Source organism: Belonocnema kinseyi, chromosome 10, assembly GCF_010883055.1.
Source record: "Belonocnema kinseyi isolate 2016_QV_RU_SX_M_011 chromosome 10, B_treatae_v1, whole genome shotgun sequence".
Taxonomy (NCBI): domain Eukaryota; kingdom Metazoa; phylum Arthropoda; class Insecta; order Hymenoptera; family Cynipidae; genus Belonocnema; species Belonocnema kinseyi.
The window spans coordinates 61,177,647-61,195,319 of NC_046666.1; the positions used below are offsets into that span (position 1 = coordinate 61,177,647).

The 17,673-nt window shown below is 25.9% G+C and overlaps 2 protein-coding genes across 3 annotated transcripts; one reads left to right on the forward strand and one right to left on the reverse strand.

Annotated features, from left to right (window-relative positions):
- Positions 1-818: 818 nt before the first annotated feature.
- Positions 819-10,736, reverse strand: LOC117181806 (selenoprotein M-like). Its single transcript, XM_033374776.1, has 4 exons — positions 10,507-10,736; positions 6,301-6,371; positions 5,506-5,575; positions 819-1,599 (listed from the first exon to the last, which is right to left on the reverse strand). Exons 1-4 carry the CDS (start codon positions 10,603-10,605, stop codon positions 1,498-1,500), a joined length of 342 nt encoding a protein of 113 aa, XP_033230667.1. The 5' UTR covers positions 10,606-10,736; the 3' UTR covers positions 819-1,497.
- A 175-nt stretch (positions 10,737-10,911) lies between these two features.
- Positions 10,912-16,570, forward strand: LOC117181804. Of its 2 annotated transcripts, none has more exons than XM_033374774.1 (4): positions 10,912-11,107; positions 11,205-11,364; positions 11,458-11,887; positions 15,697-16,570. In XM_033374774.1, the coding sequence occupies exons 1-4, from the start codon at positions 11,016-11,018 to the stop codon at positions 15,894-15,896; spliced, it is 882 nt and encodes a 293-aa protein (XP_033230665.1). In that variant the 5' UTR covers positions 10,912-11,015; the 3' UTR covers positions 15,897-16,570. The 2 variants fall into 2 exon arrangements, with proteins under 2 accessions (XP_033230665.1, XP_033230666.1); XM_033374775.1 differs by having other exon boundaries at positions 10,927-11,064.
- The last annotated feature ends 1,103 nt before the right edge of the window (positions 16,571-17,673 follow it).

Consider the following 17,673-nt stretch of genomic DNA (forward strand, 5'->3'; position numbering starts at 1 on the left):
AAAAAGTTACAATTAAATAATAATTGTTTAAATAATTGACAAATGCTTGCGTTCCTAGGAAAAAAATTATATTAACAAACGCAAACGGCTTACACAATTGTAAATTATTTGAAAACTTCCTAAAACATTAACTTTGACAAATGAAAATAATTTATGCCAAAAGCGGGGAAAAAAGCTTATATATATATATATATACATATGTTTTAATTTTGCACAAAATTGTAAAATACAGTTTTGCGGCATTTTTGGACCCTTTATGGGGGGGGGGGGGGTCTCTAAATAAATAATTCCGCTAAAAAAAAAATTCTCTGTAGACTCCTTAACGAATTCTTATAATCTCCTTCAAGATTCAGGTCTACCAAGGAAAATAATTTCAAGTTTTATGTCGGAAAATTAATTAAATTGTTTATATAAATTTTAAAAGTTAAACATTTTCAAATTGTCAATTTAAAGTTAAATATTTCTGAATATGAAGTGCTTAAAATGATAAATCAAAACCTTTAATAATATAAACACTTTAAAGTAAAAAACTAAATTTAAAAATTAAATTAAATTTAAATTAACTTAAATAATTTATTAAATAAACTTAAATTTAAAAATTTTCATTTTCTGTTTTATTTAATCTACCACGAACAAAACTATTTCTTTAAATTGAAAATTAGAAAATTTAGTAAATAAAAATACCAAATAAAAAACATGAAATATTGAAATACTTAAATTTTTTCTTGAAACATAGTTAAACAAGCACAAAACATTTTTTGCGGAAAAAAGTATTTCTTAACAATAAGAAGGATACATTACTCTCAAAAATTGTTTAAATGTCGAATATTTGCATTTTTTTATTTCACATAAAGTTCACAGCACTTCTAAATAAGAGTACAAAATGTATGAATAACTGTTAAGTGGATGTGTACAAAAGTATCTTTTAAAAACTACTTAAAAGAAACTTTCCAAGATATTTCTATGATCATTGGTTATTTAAATCATGTTTTTAGTTTATAATAGGAAAATTACAACAAAAAAGTGTAATCTAAATACATAAATCAATCTGGTTGTGATTCTAGCGATTATATATCACAGGTAGTAGCTCTATGGAAGGCGAGAAGAAATGTCCTCGTCTTTTTGTTATTAAATTCATCAATTTGTGCTCTGCAATATGCTGGAACAATATATTCAAATTGTGCAATCTAGTAATTACATGTAGATAAATTGAATAATTGTGCTGTGTGGATTAAATTTAAATTAGATATATTTAAATTAATTAATTAATACTATTCCATACCAAATATAAAACCCTGAAACTGTATCTAATATTATTATACATTGATATTTCAAGTACATATTGAAGTACATAGATAAAGTACCTAATTAACATTCCAACTTTTTTCTTAAATTTAATTAAACAACTTGTGCGATGTAATTTAATAATGAATATTATTGCTGTTTTAAAACTATAGAGATTAAAAAGAAATAAAAAAACTCGGCCCTGCTTAAAATTTAAACTTCATCTCTCAATGGCTTCTTCGTAAACCCCTTTGATACCATTAATTCATTGCATTCTTCACGGGTTAATTGCGAAAGTGCTAAACGCTCTACTTCCTGTGAAAATATAATATTAATTAGTACAATATTTTTTAACGAATTATCTTTAGTACTAATATGAAATTAATCATTCATATCAATATTTACAGGGTTGTTTCTGAACTCTAATTTAAAAATTAAAATTCAAAAATTCTTTTCCAGGTCTACTTTTTACAAAATTCCAGGTCTACTTTAAAAAATCAATTCAGTTCAATTTGGGTCGCGGACTAATTTACCTGAAATTTCTTGTAGAATTATTAATATAAATTTTAAGTTTTTTTTTTAATAGTTATTGAATTCAATCCGAAAATTAAAAAATCTCCGTAAAGTACTTAAATAATTGTGAAGTGTTTGTAATATATGCACTAAAGAAATTCCAGTAACTTTTTCAAAATTTCATGACCTCCAGATTTTTTAGAAATTTTTCACAATTCTATGACTTTTCCAGGTCTTGTAGCAACCCTAAATTAGATATGAAATTTCGACGGTGTATCAATTAATTTCAGAGAATAGTCCTGATATTGGGAATGGTTAAACTGCGCTACGCCACCTGTTGACAAAAATCCGAACTAGAAAGAATAGGTACGATTTTAAAGTTGTAAATTAATTTTTGTATAAAAGTGTTTTAACGTTTTTGGTTGTGGAGTTTAAAGTATGTGTTGGATACTAAAAGTAAGTCTTTATCGTAAACAAAAAAAACTTTCTTTAAAATACATTATCAGTTAATTAACTGTGAATATAAATAATGATTTTTAAAATTAAACCGTTCTTTAAGATTTAAAAAGTGAATAATAATTAATTTTACAAGACGATTGGAAATCAGTTCACAAGTTTAGAATTTCCAGTTTCTAACGTTTAAGATTATGTAAACTATTTCAATTGGAAAGTCTTATTAGTTAAACAAATGTAAACGCCCCATTGAAAATTTATAAACTATTTAAAATAACTTCAAAATAATATATTCATAAACAAAGGCTTTCAGTAAATTTCAAATATTATTTCATTCTAAAATATTAAATTTTTAAACCATTCAATTTGAAATTTTTTAATTAAAAAAAATAAGAATTAATTAATATTTAGAAATATCTGACTGTTTATCTAAAATCTGTTATTATAGTTAAATATTAAAAACTAAATTTTGAACGTTCCATTTTAATTGCTCTATATAAAAAAAAATTAATTCGTAGGGAAAATTTTTGTACTTCGATAGATAAATAAAAATTGAACACATATTATTCTTTTAAAAAATTCAAGAAAGTTGAAGAAATATTTAGAAGTTTTGAAAAAAATTCAAATTCAATTTAAAATTTGAAATAATTTAAACAAATTGTGCACGTATACCGCCAAAATATAGATTTTGGCAGATTTCGAGCAAAAAATTTAAAAGATAGTTAAGAATTTGGAATGACTTCAGAAGAGAAAAAAAAATTCATATGAAAATTAATAATAATTTTTATTTTGAGAAGATAATTTTGAGTGATTATTCAAAAAGATTTAGAAAGATTTACAAAATTATCAAAAATGAATGTGGAAGATTTTAAGGAAATTGGTTTAATTTGGCAAAATTTATAAAGAAAATTAGAAAAAAATTGCATTCATTTTAAAGGATGCTTAGAAGTTCTGAAATTCAAAGTTCAAACGAAATTTGGAAGCATTTTAAGGATTTTTTAACCATTTAAAGTATAAAACATTTAACTTTTAATTTAAGAAGTGTTCAGTTTATAAAAAATTGTAATCGTTCCAGTTTTAATATTTCTGAGTTAAAATTGCTTTAAACGATATAATTTTAAAAACATTTTAATTCATTGATTGATTCTTCAGTTTATAATTTAAAGCATTGAGAATGATAACGTGGAATTATATATTTAGAACTTAATTTGAATCTTTGAACTCTACAATTTATAAAAGTTAAAAAATTTATTTTGCATTTTAACTGCATTTAATTAAAAATTGTTCAGTTTAAAACTTTTAGTAGCTTCCATTTTATATGTGTAAATTATTTTAAGTTTGAAATTCAAGAGTTACACTTTGAGTACTTTCATTTGCAGCTCAGTTTTTATTAATTCAAATGGAAAAATTGTTAATTTTAGAGTTCGACTTTTTAAATATCATTAACAGTGAAAATGTTTGTGAACCAGGAAATGACCAAGAATTTTTTTCTTGAATTAAAACGGCCACCCTAAATCGTCTATTATTCGTATTCTTCGCATAATTTGGATAAAATTTGTCGCTACATACACTAATTAAAGTTTATTCAAACTTAAATTCATTGACACTTACATGAAATATCGTAAAAACACTTTTATGCGAAAATTAATGTACAATTTTAAAATTGTACCTACTCTTTCTAGTTCCAGTTTTGGGCACCAAGTGACGAAATAGTAGACGACCATTCCCAATAGTATATACAATATATATTAGGTAGATTGATTTTATAAAGCGAAAAAGAGATTTTTGAACATGAACAACGACTCAAGCCTTAGTTGTATCTTTGTGGTCAAAAAATAAATAAACAAAAATAGGGTACGATTTAGAGGTCTTCTACTTGAGTTTCGCCTTTCTTAGTGATTTTTTTATTGTTTTTATTTTCTCAATGTCTTGAAAATGCATGTATTAAAATTGAGCCTCCCGCGATCAAAACGGAATACGCTCGAAATGCCTTGGTTTCAGTTGGCCTCTTGGTTATTTTCGTTCTTGATTTTTTCAAGTCGGATTTTCAATTTTTTGAAGCATATCTTAATTCAAAGAAATTAAAAATCCAATTCGAAAAAGTCAAGAACGAGATAACCAAGAGGCCAACTGAAACCAAGGCATTTCGAGCGTGTCTGTTTTGTTCGCGGGAGGCTCAATTGTATACATATATAATTATGTCCATTTACATAATGATCATTGTAACTCATTTAATCAAAAAAATTTAACTCGTTTTGAAGAAAAATAATCATTTTATCTCACTTGTTTCATATTTTTTACAACAATTTGACATATAATGCGCCAATTACCAAAATAAAATAAGTAAATAAAAAATTTTTATTATTCTAGAAAAATTTGAAATGAACAAGAAAACATCATTATTTTGCTTGAAATTTTTCACTAAATTATTTTAAATGATGGCAATACAAAAGAAGATAATTTTATATGTATAATACCCCAATACATGCATTTCAACGACACTGCGAACATAAAAACAACAAGAAATCAATAAAAAAGACAACATTCTAATAGGGGACCTCTAAATCATATCCGATTTTGCATTTTCTTTGTATTTTTTCTCTTTAAAGGATTAAATTCTCTGAAAATTCTGTGGAAAATGAGCCCAGGATGAAGCCTATTTGTCTATTTTTTAAGTAGATATTGGAAAAACAGTGTAAATTTCAATGTTCCCTTAAATTTTCAATAACTTTGGTAATAATGAATATTTTTTAATGTTCCTGGACTCATTTTAAAGGTATTTTTTCACAGTATCGCAAAAGTTTGTAAAGGTAAATCTTAAAAAAATCTTATCACAGTGCAAAAACTTAAGCTATTATTCCACCGTATCGCAAGAGCGTTATGAGCGTAAATAAAAAAAATCACAGTACTTCAAAATGAGCCCAAGAACATTAAATAATATTGATTATTAAGGAAGTTATTGAAAATTTAAGAAAACATTGAAATACGCTATTTTTTCAATATCTACTTGAAAAGTAGACAAATAGGATTCAGCTTGGGCTCATTTTCCACATAATTTTAAGAGCATTTAATCCTTTAATGAGAAATTTTTTTAGCTCTGACATATTTAAAATTAAGAGAACTTAATCATAAAAAAGAGGTGGATCCAAACTTTTGAACAGTAATGTATGTTAGTGTACGTGTTCACATTAGAAAATCTTTTTTTTTTAATCACTCAAATATGAGATTAAAATATTTAAATTAATGTTTGTTCACCTCGTTTTTGTCGTCTAGAAGTACGAGTTCGGGTTTTGCTCCTTGGATTGGCTTAAACTCAGCGTTTTCACTGTACGTGTTTATTAAGGATTTATTTTTTATTTTTAACTACTTTTAAATTGATAATTTGTAACTGGAATATTTTCGACTTTATTTACAAAATAATTTAAATGGTATTCTTACAGAGTCTGATATCTAAAAAACTGATAAATTTAATATTTCTAGATACCAACTGAAACATTTTGAGAATAATAAAAATATTTTATTATGAAATTTTAACATTATTTACATACAATATAAAAAACATATTATATTTTTTTAGCAGAGACAGAAAATAAAAAAAAGGTATGCTCTTGAGTTAAAAATGAGATTTTACACAAAATTGCAACAATTGCTACAATTATAATTAAAAAATTATATTCTATATTTATACAATTATCAACCAGCTGCGCAAAGATGAGAGTGCAGACCAATTTCTTTCATTGCAACGTACCCAAGTATTCCTTAAAGAGCTTCGAATAGAACTAGTGTACTTATTAAGTCTCAATATTTTCTGAATAGTTGAACCACAATTTACTTACAATTTATGAAAAAAGGATGCATTAAAAAATCATCATTAAAAATAAATGGTGAAGGACATTTAGAAAACCAGTTTCAAAATTTGAAACGACTATAAAAATTCTAACAGTCTTTTTTAACAAATTAAAAGTGTCATTGCTTAAATATCAAGTGTGATTTTCTAGAACATCAATTGTTAAATAAAATCAGTTCTAAACTAAAATTTGTAAAGGATACTATAATGGTAAATCATTGAAAATAAAGCTTTTTACGTCCGGAAGAGAGTTCAAGGAGCAACCTCTGCAGCTCTGAAAAAACAAGAATCTCTAGATGAGCAAAATAATAAATTATGTTCGGTTCAATGCCGAAATGTTGAGAATTTTGCAGTCACGGTCGTTTTTCACATTTTTACTGATTCATAAATAACTTTGAAAAATATACTATTGAACATTCTTTTATAAATATATTGTTTCTTTCTACCTTTAATGTAAATTAGTGTTCTATTGCAGGCCTATAAAGACATGTACTACCTTGTAGGCCTTATTTTTTTATAAACATTCAAGTTTGTTTGAATATATCTCAAAATCTTCAAGCACATTAGTAGATCATAAGAGAATACGTTTTTATCGTCAGAATTTCACAAATTCAGACTTTATCTTTAGAAAAACGATTTGGCTATACTTCCTCAAAGGTCACCCAAAAAGATTGACTTGAACCTTGGCCCAGGATGTTGCTTTTAAATCCCAGTTGAAAGTCATAAAAGGATATTTGACGCAGATTATTATAAATGAAAAATTATATTAAATAATATTCAAATAAAAAATTATATTTATTTAAGAATCTCCAAAAACATTGATCCGAGATAAAAAATTTGAACATAAAAGTTGTAGATCTCCTCGAAATATTTTTTTTTCTCATACTTTTTTCCTGCAATTAATATTTTACCAGAAAAATTACAAAAAAAGAATTCTCAGATTTTTCTTTAAAAAATGTATTAAATTGGGTAAAATGACCGGTGGAAATGATCCACACGCTTATTTTTAGCTATTACTAAAAATGCCTAATTTTTTTAACATTAACAGAAAATTTTCTTTCTCATAATAGCGCGAAAGATACTAAAATTCTGCTTCTAATAAGCCCAAGGTGAAGGCAAAATGACCATTTAATAAAAAATTATTGCAAAAAGGTGTCAAATTTAAGCGTTTTCGAAAAATTGGAATAAATCTGGAAACAATACACATTTTTTCAGAGTTCTTCAGCTAATTTTTAAGGTAGTTCTGTATAATATTTTTCTAATTAAAAAAAATATCTTCAGGATTTTCTCCCTAAATTCTACTCTACCGTCGAGCTTGGTGCAAAAAGTTGCAAATTGTCGAATAATGCTTGTAATCAGGTCACTAAAAAAATTCAAAACAATATTTTTATAAATATTATTAAATTGTATTGAAATATTAACAATAATCATTTAAAAAAATTTTTTAAGTAATTAAACTTTTTTTAAACCTGAGAGCCCAAGAATATTAAAAATGGTTAATTATTCAGAGATATTAACCTTTTTTCGAAAACATCACGACATTTTTTTGCATACTTTTTTTCAATTTACATTTTACCTTCAATCTGAGCTTATTAGATGTAGCATTTTATAAACGTTTGCGCTATTGCTAAGAAAAAATGTTAATATTACTGCAATAAAAAGTAAGGCACTTTAGAAATAGCTTAAGAAATAAGCGTGTAGATAATTTCCGATGGCAGTGTCCAGAATTTTTCTGGAAATTATATTGCAAACAGTACAATGCTCTTAAATTTATTTGAGTGAAAATTTGAATTCAATTTTTTTTTTTAAATTTGACCTAGGAATTTTTCAAAAGTTGATCTGGAAAACTTGGAATTTTTAAATCTGGCTTATGTAACATCCCTGATTTTGGAACTTTTTGTCATGCAAAATCTAAACATGTATTTTTTCGTTTTTCTGGATAAATATTAATTTTAGATAAAAATGGCAAATACAAAAAATATGTGTGTTCGATGAGATCTACAACTTTAATGTGCAAAATTTTTGCAAGTTAAAAAAACTATGTTTTACAAAAATGATTAAAAACTTAATTTATATTAACCAGCGCCAAAAATCTATTCGGTATGCAAAGGAACCCCTAGGATAAGTATCAAGTCAATATTCTTGGGTGTCTGTCAATATTTAAAATTGAAAGTCATTAAAATTAAACACTTACATTGTACGTCTTCAAAATTAAGCTATTCTAAAATAATGCTCCATGTTTGAAAATATAATCCTTGAAAACTGCAAAATTTGCAATTCCACATTTTCAAAATTCAACAATAGTCAATTTTAACTCTTCAAAATTGTAGGACTTTAAATTCCAAATCTTTAAAAATTAAAAAAGTATTTAATTTTGCAAATTTAGAAATAAAAATTCAAAAAATATTAGTAATAATATTAATAGACCTATCATCATTTTATTCCCACACTAATTGCTTTTACGTCAATCATTTTTCATTTTTACACAGGAAAAATTAACACTTAAAAGATTAAAAGCTCTGGACCACGGTTTAAACTTTTGTTTAATTGATAATAAATTCAGAGTGGTTGCTGAATCGAGAAACCGGGAATTCGATAAGACCTAGAAAAACCGGGAAATGACAGTGAATTTATTTTTTTACCGGTAATTGTACCATTTTTTCGAAAAAAATATGTCCAAGTTTCATTTCAATCGTTTTTTAAATAACGAGTTAAATTGTTATGCTTTTTAATTATGATATAATTCAGGGTAGAATTCTTAATTCAAAAATCTTTCACATTAAAAATTCTCCATTTTATGTTTTAATCTTTAAGTGTACATTTTAATTTAAAGAATATTAAAATTCAGTTTCAAAGACTATAAACAATTAAAAATTAGAAGCGTTAGAAATCGAAGATTTTGGATGTAAAACATTTTTCGCTGGTCATCTGTGAATATAAATTAATGATCTTCAAAATTGAACAGTACTTTAAGGATTAAAAATTGAATAATAATTGAGTTTACAAGACGATTCGAAATTAGTTCAGAATTTCAGACTTTCCAGATTTTAAAATTAAAAATTAAACTGTTTTACTTAAAAAGTCTTATCACTTGGGAAAATTTGAACACCAGATTGAAACTTTAGAACAAAATTTAATTTTTAACTAACTTTAAAATAATGTATTCATAATTAAAAGCTTTTATTAAATTTCAAATATTGATTCGGTCTAAAATATTCTATTTCGGAACATTCAATTTGAAGTCAAATTCTTGAATTTTTATGTATAAATAACAATCAAATACCCATTATTCTTAGAAAAAAATTTTTTATTCAAATGCATAATTGAAACGAAAGTTTCTACGTGTACCGACAACATCCAGTTATGTAGATTAAGAATTGTGAAAGGCTTAAAAAGAATTTTTTTTAAATCCTTAAGTTATCTAGAAACATTGAAAATAATTTTTCACGATCAAAAATTAATTTGAACAGAATACTTCAAAATATTTACAAAATGATAAAAAATGAATGTGAAAGATTTCAAGGAAATTGTTTTAATTTAGCAGGATTAAAAAAAATTTAGGAAAAATTCGAATTAATTTATAAGATGTTTATAAGTTCTAAAAAAATGTCAAAAATAATATAAAATTTGAAAGTGTAAAACAACATGATTTTTCAAAATTTTGAAATAAAATTTTTGAGCATTTTACGGATTTTAAAACTATTCAAAATAATTTATCTTGTAATTTCCGACGTGTTTAGTTTATAAAAAATATTTAATCGTTCAATTTTTAATGTTTCCAGCTTAAAATTACTTAAAATGAAGTAATTTTTAATTTGAATCTTTTAACTCTACAAGTTATAGAAGTTAAAAAAATTTTACTTCAATTTTATAAGTTTAAAATTCGAAAGTTCGACTTTGAATGTTTTAATTTTTTAATAAGTTTTTATTACTTCAAATGTAAAGATTTCGGATTTATTAATTTCACAAAACGTGAATAATATTTGGTAACCGGGAAAAAATCGGGACTTTCTTTGATTAAAAAGGTCACCCTGAAAATTGATTTTAAAGTAAAATAAAAAAATAGGGAAGTGAAACAGAAACATTTTTTTCCACCCTAGTATGCAGAGTTCTAAAATTTCGAGAGGGTTTAAGCTCCCAAGCAACGCCACTGCGTGAAGTTATTAGTATTTGTTTTAAACACTGAAATTTGAATGATGGGTGCCAATGAATAGTGTCAATGCCAACCACTGGTGATCTTACCAAATCTGATCTTACCAATGCGAAAAATTTTGCGAACTGAAATTTCAACAGTTCGCATACACCTAAAATTATTTAGCTAGAAAAGAATCACACAGTCATATTATTAAAAAAAAAATTAACTTCACAAAAATTATTCTGACACTTTGAATGACAAGTGCTGAACTTACCTCGACTTTGGCAAACGCATAATTTCCACTGCCTGCATAACCTAACGAAATCGTCAGCAAAATGAGAAAAATGCAAATGATATATCTTTCAGGAAACATTTTTTTATGTTTACTCGAAGATTACGTTTGTGAATCACAGTACTTTCTGGCGTATATCACAATAAGAAGACTGAAATCGATAGAATGGACAAAACAGCAGTCAAATCGGAGTCGCAGGCGTTAGGCAGGGCCGAGGGCCGGTCTTTCGAAGTTCGGAAATATACGGAAAGTTTGAGAAAATTTCTCGATAAATTTCAAATATTAGCGGGCATTTTACATATATCTGTTTCCCGATTGGTTGGCGCCGTGGATAGCGCATGCGCAGAAGTACGAACGAACATTTTTCATGTAGAGGGGATAGGTAATATCAGAGTAATATCCCTCCATCTTCACGATCACGTTTAACTGCGTTTGACCACTTTCGGGATAAATAAACAGAGGATTAAATTTATGTTATTTATGTTACAAAAATGTCTCAGTGTATTGTGAAAAACTGCAAAAGCGTATTTTTTGAAAGGGGTAATGACGATAAAAAGAATTCCAAAAATGTCGCTTTCCATTTGTAAGAATGAATTACTTATCTTTAGGTTAAGTTTATACATTCAAAATGCGAATAGTTGCTATATTTTTTGTTGTTTATATAATTTTTATTATTGTAGTATTCCAAAGGACCCAATGAAAAGAAAGAAATGGCTTGAAGCTTTAGGATTGCAAAATGTAGACAAAAAAGCGCGTATTTGCTCAAACCATTTCCCTGAAGATGCTTTTGACAAAAGAGCGACAACCTGTATCAAGCTGCGAGGGAATGCTGTTCCGAATGTAAGTGCAAATTTTTATAATATAACTGTCGATACGTAAATTTGTTGAATATAACCAATTTAAACATTTTATTAATAAATTTATTTTTCGTAGTTTTGTGTGGACAAAAGCAATAAAAATAAAGCCAAAAATAGTGGAACAGAAACAAATACTTTGTCTCAGGATGATTCGCAGGATTTATCTGAGTCTAAAAGTGTAGAGGTAGAGGGTATTACTATTCATACAATTTCAGACGATGAAATGAGTTTAAGCGAGAAGGAGAAGGATGAATCTCCGGCGGAAATAACACACGGATTGATTAACCCAGTCGCGGATATTTCAAATAAATGTAAATCAAATGTTTTCTTTTATTTCGGTGACGGTGATGTCCCAGGCTTCGCACCGTTACCGAAGGCTAAGCCCGAAAAAACCGCCAGTGCACAACCTTACCAATACAGTTCTTTTAAGTCTCAAAGTATTAATTGTTCACCTCGAAGAAAGCCGATTGAAAATGAACCAGAAATTCCGCCGTGCATAACGTGTGGTAAGTTTATGCTTAAATGTCAGTTTGTCTAGCGACCTTGAAAACATGGTTTTTTTTTTAACCTTGATAACCTTCGAAATATCCTTGAATTTGAATTATTTTGTTGTTCTTTGCTTATAAAACTGCGCTTTTACTGAAGTTTCAGGGTTTTTACAGGTAAATGAATTTAAAATTAGTCAAATAATGTAAGAGAAAAACTACAAGAGTCAGGGAATTTTCGATAAACTGAAGTTGAAAGTAATTTTACTATTTTGTTGAAAATTCTACATTTTTTTAATTTAACTAATTTTGAAAAATTCGTCTTTGTGGGTTGAACACTCAAATCTTTTTATTTAAAATTCATTTTTTTTTATTTCAATATAATCTGTTTTGGTTCTGCATTGAACTATTTTGTTGAAAATTCATATTTTTGGGTTTTATTCAACTGTTTCTGATTAAAGGTTGAAATATTTTTTGGCGGAAATACGATCTATTACACTGTTCGTTAAGAATTCATTTTTTTCTGGTTTAAGATTCATCTCTTTGGTTGAAATTTAAACTATTTTGTTGAAACTTAATTGCTTCTACTGAAAATTTAATTAATCTATTGTTAGTTCAAAATTGTTCTATTTTAGGTTGAATATTCATGTATTTTGTTTGAAATTCGCAGGGTGGCCGCTGGACCGGGAAACCGGGAATTTTACAAATTTGTACAAGAAAAATCTGTCCACGTTCGATTTTAACAGTTTTTAAATAATTAGTTGAATTTTCATGTTTTTCAATTATCCTATTATTTAACTTACAATGCGTAATTCAAAATTTTTTTACTTTAAAAATTTTCCATTTGAAGTTTTTATTTCTAAGCTTGCATTTTTAATTTGAAGAATTTTTAAATTCTTTGTTAAAGACTTTATTAAAGACTTGAAGTAATAAAAAGTGAACAAAAACGAATTGAAAAAATGATTTTAAATCAGTTCAAAATTTAAGAATTTTCAGATTTTAACGTTAAAGTTTAAACGGTTTCAATTTGAAAGTCTTAGTCATTAAACAAAAGTGAACGTGTGATTGAACAAATGTTTAAAAGTAAAGAATCTTTAACTGAATTGTTTGACATAGAAAACCTGAAATCGTTAAAATTTCGAAAAATGCTTAATTTGTTAGTAAAATTTTATTTTGATGTATAATTTACAAATGAACATTTGTATAAAAAATTTGAATAATTTTAAGAGATATTTAAGAGTTTTAAAAAGATTAAAAATTATCATGCAAATTTTAGAAAATTTTCTTAATATCTTCATGAATCTTTTTTGAAAATTTTGTTTAAATCTTTAAAAAACTTTTTCAATATTCTATTAAAATAATTTTTCAAAAATAAAAATTATTTTTAATTTTACTAGGAACCTCAAGAAAATGTTTTTATTCTTTTGAAGCCTTGCACAATTCTTGAAAAAATCTAATTTTTTTGTTTAAAATCTGCGAAAATCTACATTTTGTTTTATATTAGGCTATCATTTAAAGTTTTACATTAAGTTTGAATGTTTTCAAAACTTCTACATATCTCTGAAAATTACTCAAATTCAGCCTACAAATAATAAATGTTCAATTGTTATTTATACATCCAAATTCTAAAGAAATTTTCTAAAATTTGCAGGATTTTCTGAAAATTGTAGAAAAAATTCAACTCATTTTGACAGATATTTAGAAGTTCTGAAAAAAATTCTAAAATAATTTTTAATTTAAAACAACTTCTAGATTTCTCAAGATTTTGAAATAAAATTTTGAAGCTTTTCAAGGATGTTTAAACTATTTAAAAAAAATAATTGAATTTTTAATTTAAAAAGTGTTCAGTTAAAAATTTTTCAATTTTTCAATATTTGATATTTCTAGCTTAAAATTCCTTAAAATTATATAATTTTAAAATTTTAAAGTTCTTGATTGATTTTTTAATTTAGAGCATTGAAAATGATAACGCGGATTTTAATTTTTTTAATGGAAAAATGTTAGTACCTTCAATTTTATGCGCGTAAATTAGTGAGCATTTGAATACAACATTTTTTAATTAAAAGGTTTAAAATTTCAATTTTAAAAGTTCAAAATTTAACAGTTTCGCTTTAAGTGCTTTCATTTGCAGCTCAGTTTTTATTACTTCAAGTGGAAATTTTATTAGCTTTCGTGTTCCATTTTTTAAGTTTCATTGACCGTGAAAAATGTTTTCGAACCGGGGAAATGACCGGCAATTTATTTCGTCGATTAAAACGACCAACCTGAATTCGTCTTTTAGGGCAGAAATGTAATTTAGTAGAAAACTCATATCTTTGGGTAGAGATTTAACGTGTTTGTTGCATTTTTTTCATTTGAAATTAATTATTTAAAATTAATTTTTTTAACTTCATATTTATTTATTTTTTATGGAACTTCATCTATTTTGTTCAAAAATCGTCTTCTTGATGGGAAATGAATCTTCTTGGTTAAAAATTCAACTATTTTTGTTTCAAATTCCACAAATTAATTTGTTTAACTTCATATTTATTTATTTTTTATGGAACTTCATCTATTTTGTTAAAAATTCGTCTTCTTGATGGGAAATGAATCTTCTTGGTTAAAAATTCAACTATTTTTGTTGCAAATTCCACAATCTTCTTCATTGTAAATTCCACCTTTTGATTTGAAAATAATCTGTTTCGATTCAGGATTCAACTTCTTCGTTGAAAACTCGTATTCTTTGGTTCAATTCAACTATTTCCGATTAAAAAATGAAATATTGTTTAGTGGAAATATCAACTATTACACTTTTTGTTAAAAATCTTTTTTTAATTCATCTCTTTGAGTAAAAATTAAACGATTTTGTTACAAATTCATTGTTTTTTATTAAAAATTCATTTTTTTCAGCTTAAAGTTGATTTTTTTAGATAACGCTTTGTTTGTTTTGTTAAAAATTAGCCTTTCTGGGTGAAAAATTAATCTTCTTAATTAAAAACTCAGCTTTTTACTGGAAAATTTTTTATTAGTCAGGGAAAAGTCACAGGAAGCCAGGGAATTTCGAAATTGGGACTTTCTTGCAACTCTGAATGCGAAAAGTCATTTTAATCTTTTATTCTATTTGTTAAAAAACAAACTTCTCTTTTCAATGAAGTCCTGATATTAAAAAGTTTTTAAAAATAGTCAGTGTTTATTCATTTCCAGGATTAGAATGTTCCATGGCTTTAAAACGGATGTTGAAACTGTAAAAAGATGGCATCACACTTTTTAAATTCAAAATTATATTGAAGTATTATGTTCTAAGGATTTTTGTATGGTAGTAATCTGCTTCAATTCACGAATTAATTATCTAAAAAAAAATTCAGGGACTTGCAAATTTTATTTTGAGTTTGGAAATCATTATTTGAAGTTAACTGGATTATTATTTTGAAAATGTGTATTATACAAGCATTTAGTAAAATAAAACAGTATATATAATTATTCTTGGTTACTTTTAAAATATAATTTATAAATATTAATTTAAAAGTTTATTGGACAATTGATTAGAGTGTATAGGTATAATATCGTTAAAACTTTGGGTCTTATTTTCTCAGTTTGACAGTCTCATTCGACGACTTATGTTTGCAAAAAATTAATAGTTTATTTATGGTTCTGCTTTCATAAAAAAAAATATTGACTAATAAAAAAATGCAATGGATCGCTTTTTCTACATGTATAGCAAACGGTTATATTATTTGATGTACGAGAAAAAGACCTGGACAAAACCTTGAATTTTTTTTCTAAGAATCGCTAGACACTCTGAATTTGTATTCTGTTATTTAGAGATCATTACATTCACAGGATAATTTCAGGTATGAAGAAAAAAAGGAGCTTGGATCGAGCAACATCTGTTTCGCCAGAAAGGATACTCCATTGTCCGATTAAAAAACAAATTCGAGAACATTACGAGAATGAAATAAAAGTTTACAAGCAGCAAATGAGAGGCTTGCAACAAAAAGTGCGCCGTTTAGAGGCAAGCAAGAATAAATTCAACTTCGATAATAGCAAATAGAATAGGATTGTTTCCTGATTTTATATAAAATTATATATAAATGCTCAGTTCAAACTAAGTTTAGATCGACGTTTAGTTTAAGAGGAAAAAACGATTAAAAACTTATTTTGTGACGTGGAATGTGCCTCCCCACAACAAATCTCAAGCTGTGTAACGCAAAGTTCGAGCATGATAAAAATAATTCCATTTTTGTAATTATTTTTTTATCTTTAAGAAGTAATTTTGTATTTCACAAGATCTAATAATTGGAAAGATTAAAGCTGACTTCGAAAAAAATCCTGTTCACAACCGAACTTCTGATTTGTCTAAATCGAATCGTGTCATCTAAAAAATCAAAAAAACCTTAGTTTTAAATATTATTTATTTATGGTAGATTTATGAAGCTATATTATGTAAAATCTTGCTCAAGTCAGTTTTTGTACAGTATGTGTACTAATTTTTTTTTGTATAAAATATACAAATCAGCTTTTTTTCTTATTTTTAAACCAAAGCAAAAGCTTGCTTTAGTTTTATACGAAAGTCAGTTAATATAAACGATGCTAATTTTAGTTTGTTTTTGAACAAATGAACGATTGTATAATTTGATCTTTCGCATTTCTGAATCACATTGCTTTTGAAAATTACATTATTAATCAAAATTATGTCGAAATACAAACATAAAACACATTCCCGTACCTTAAAATTTCTTTTCATTTTTTTAAAAACTAAAACTGACTATGTAATTTTACAGGTAGTGGGATTAAATTGTTTCATCCATGGTGCCGACTCTACCTAGACATTTGTAAAAGTATCTTTATATTACTGTATTTAACTTTTTGGTTTAAATTTTTTTTCTTTTTTTGTTCGATTGATATTAATTTGGTTACCTGAAAAATTTAACTATGCTAGTTGAATCTTTAACTATTTTAGATAAAAATTCATCTCTGGTTGAAAAATGATTTTTTTTATATTAAAAATTCGTCTTTTTTAGATGAAATTAATCTTCGTGATTGAAAAATCAAGTATGCTAGTTGAATATTTATCATTTTAGTTAAAAATGTATCACTACGTTTGAAAATTTGCCTATTTAAACATTTTTCTTTATTCAAAAATTATGTTAATTTAAACTGAAACTACATCTACTCCAATTAAATATTCCATAATTTTAGTTAAATACATCCCCTTGATTACAAAATTATATATTTTAATAAAAAATTCATATTTTTTGTAGAGAAATTAATCTTCTTGATTGAAAATTCATCCTTTTGGTTGAAAATTCAACTACTACAGTTAAAAATTAATTATTTTGATTGAAGTTTCGTATTTTTTTGTTTAAAAATCAACTATTCCACTTGCATTTTCATAATTTTAGTTGAAAATGTATCACTTCGTTCGAAAATGTAACTATTTTTACATTCTCGTCAGAATGAGAAGGTATTGATTTTATGTAAAATTTCATTTTGTCGGTTTTCATCAAATCTCCACGTTTTGAGACCGCCTGAGTCAGAAAAAACGATTTTACGAAGGTGTCTGTCTGCATTCTGTAGGCACGATAACTTTCGAAAAATTGCTCAGATTGGATTCTGCTTTGGCACAGTTTTTTAAGACCTAAAAAGAAAGAACAAGTTCGTAAACCAGCTATTTTGGATCAAAATTCAAAAAGAGAAGAAAAACGTTGATTTTTGGAAACCCTACAAGATTATCAAAATAACTTTTTTAATTTGGTCGAAAAGTTGAAAATTCAAAATTTGATCTTACCAAAAATAATGAAAAATCCCAAAATTCCATTTTTTGGTCA

Coding starts and splice junctions, on each gene's coding strand:
- LOC117181804 (XM_033374774.1), top strand. CDS start 11,016: ATGTCTCAGTGTATTGTGAAAAACTGCAAAAGCGTATTTTTTGAAAGG. Junction 11,108..11,204: donor AAAAATGTCGCTTTCCATTT/GTAAGAATGAAT, acceptor TTATTATTGTAG/TATTCCAAAGGACCCAATGA. Junction 11,888..15,696: donor TCCGCCGTGCATAACGTGTG/GTAAGTTTATGC, acceptor GGATAATTTCAG/GTATGAAGAAAAAAAGGAGC.
- LOC117181806 (XM_033374776.1), bottom strand. CDS start 10,605: ATGTTTCCTGAAAGATATATCATTTGCATTTTTCTCATTTTGCTGACG. Junction 5,576..6,300: donor TTCAATGATTTACCATTATA/GTATCCTTTACA, acceptor AAACACGTACAG/TGAAAACGCTGAGTTTAAGC. Junction 1,600..5,505: donor TTCTAGACGACAAAAACGAG/GTGAACAAACAT, acceptor ATATTTTCACAG/GAAGTAGAGCGTTTAGCACT.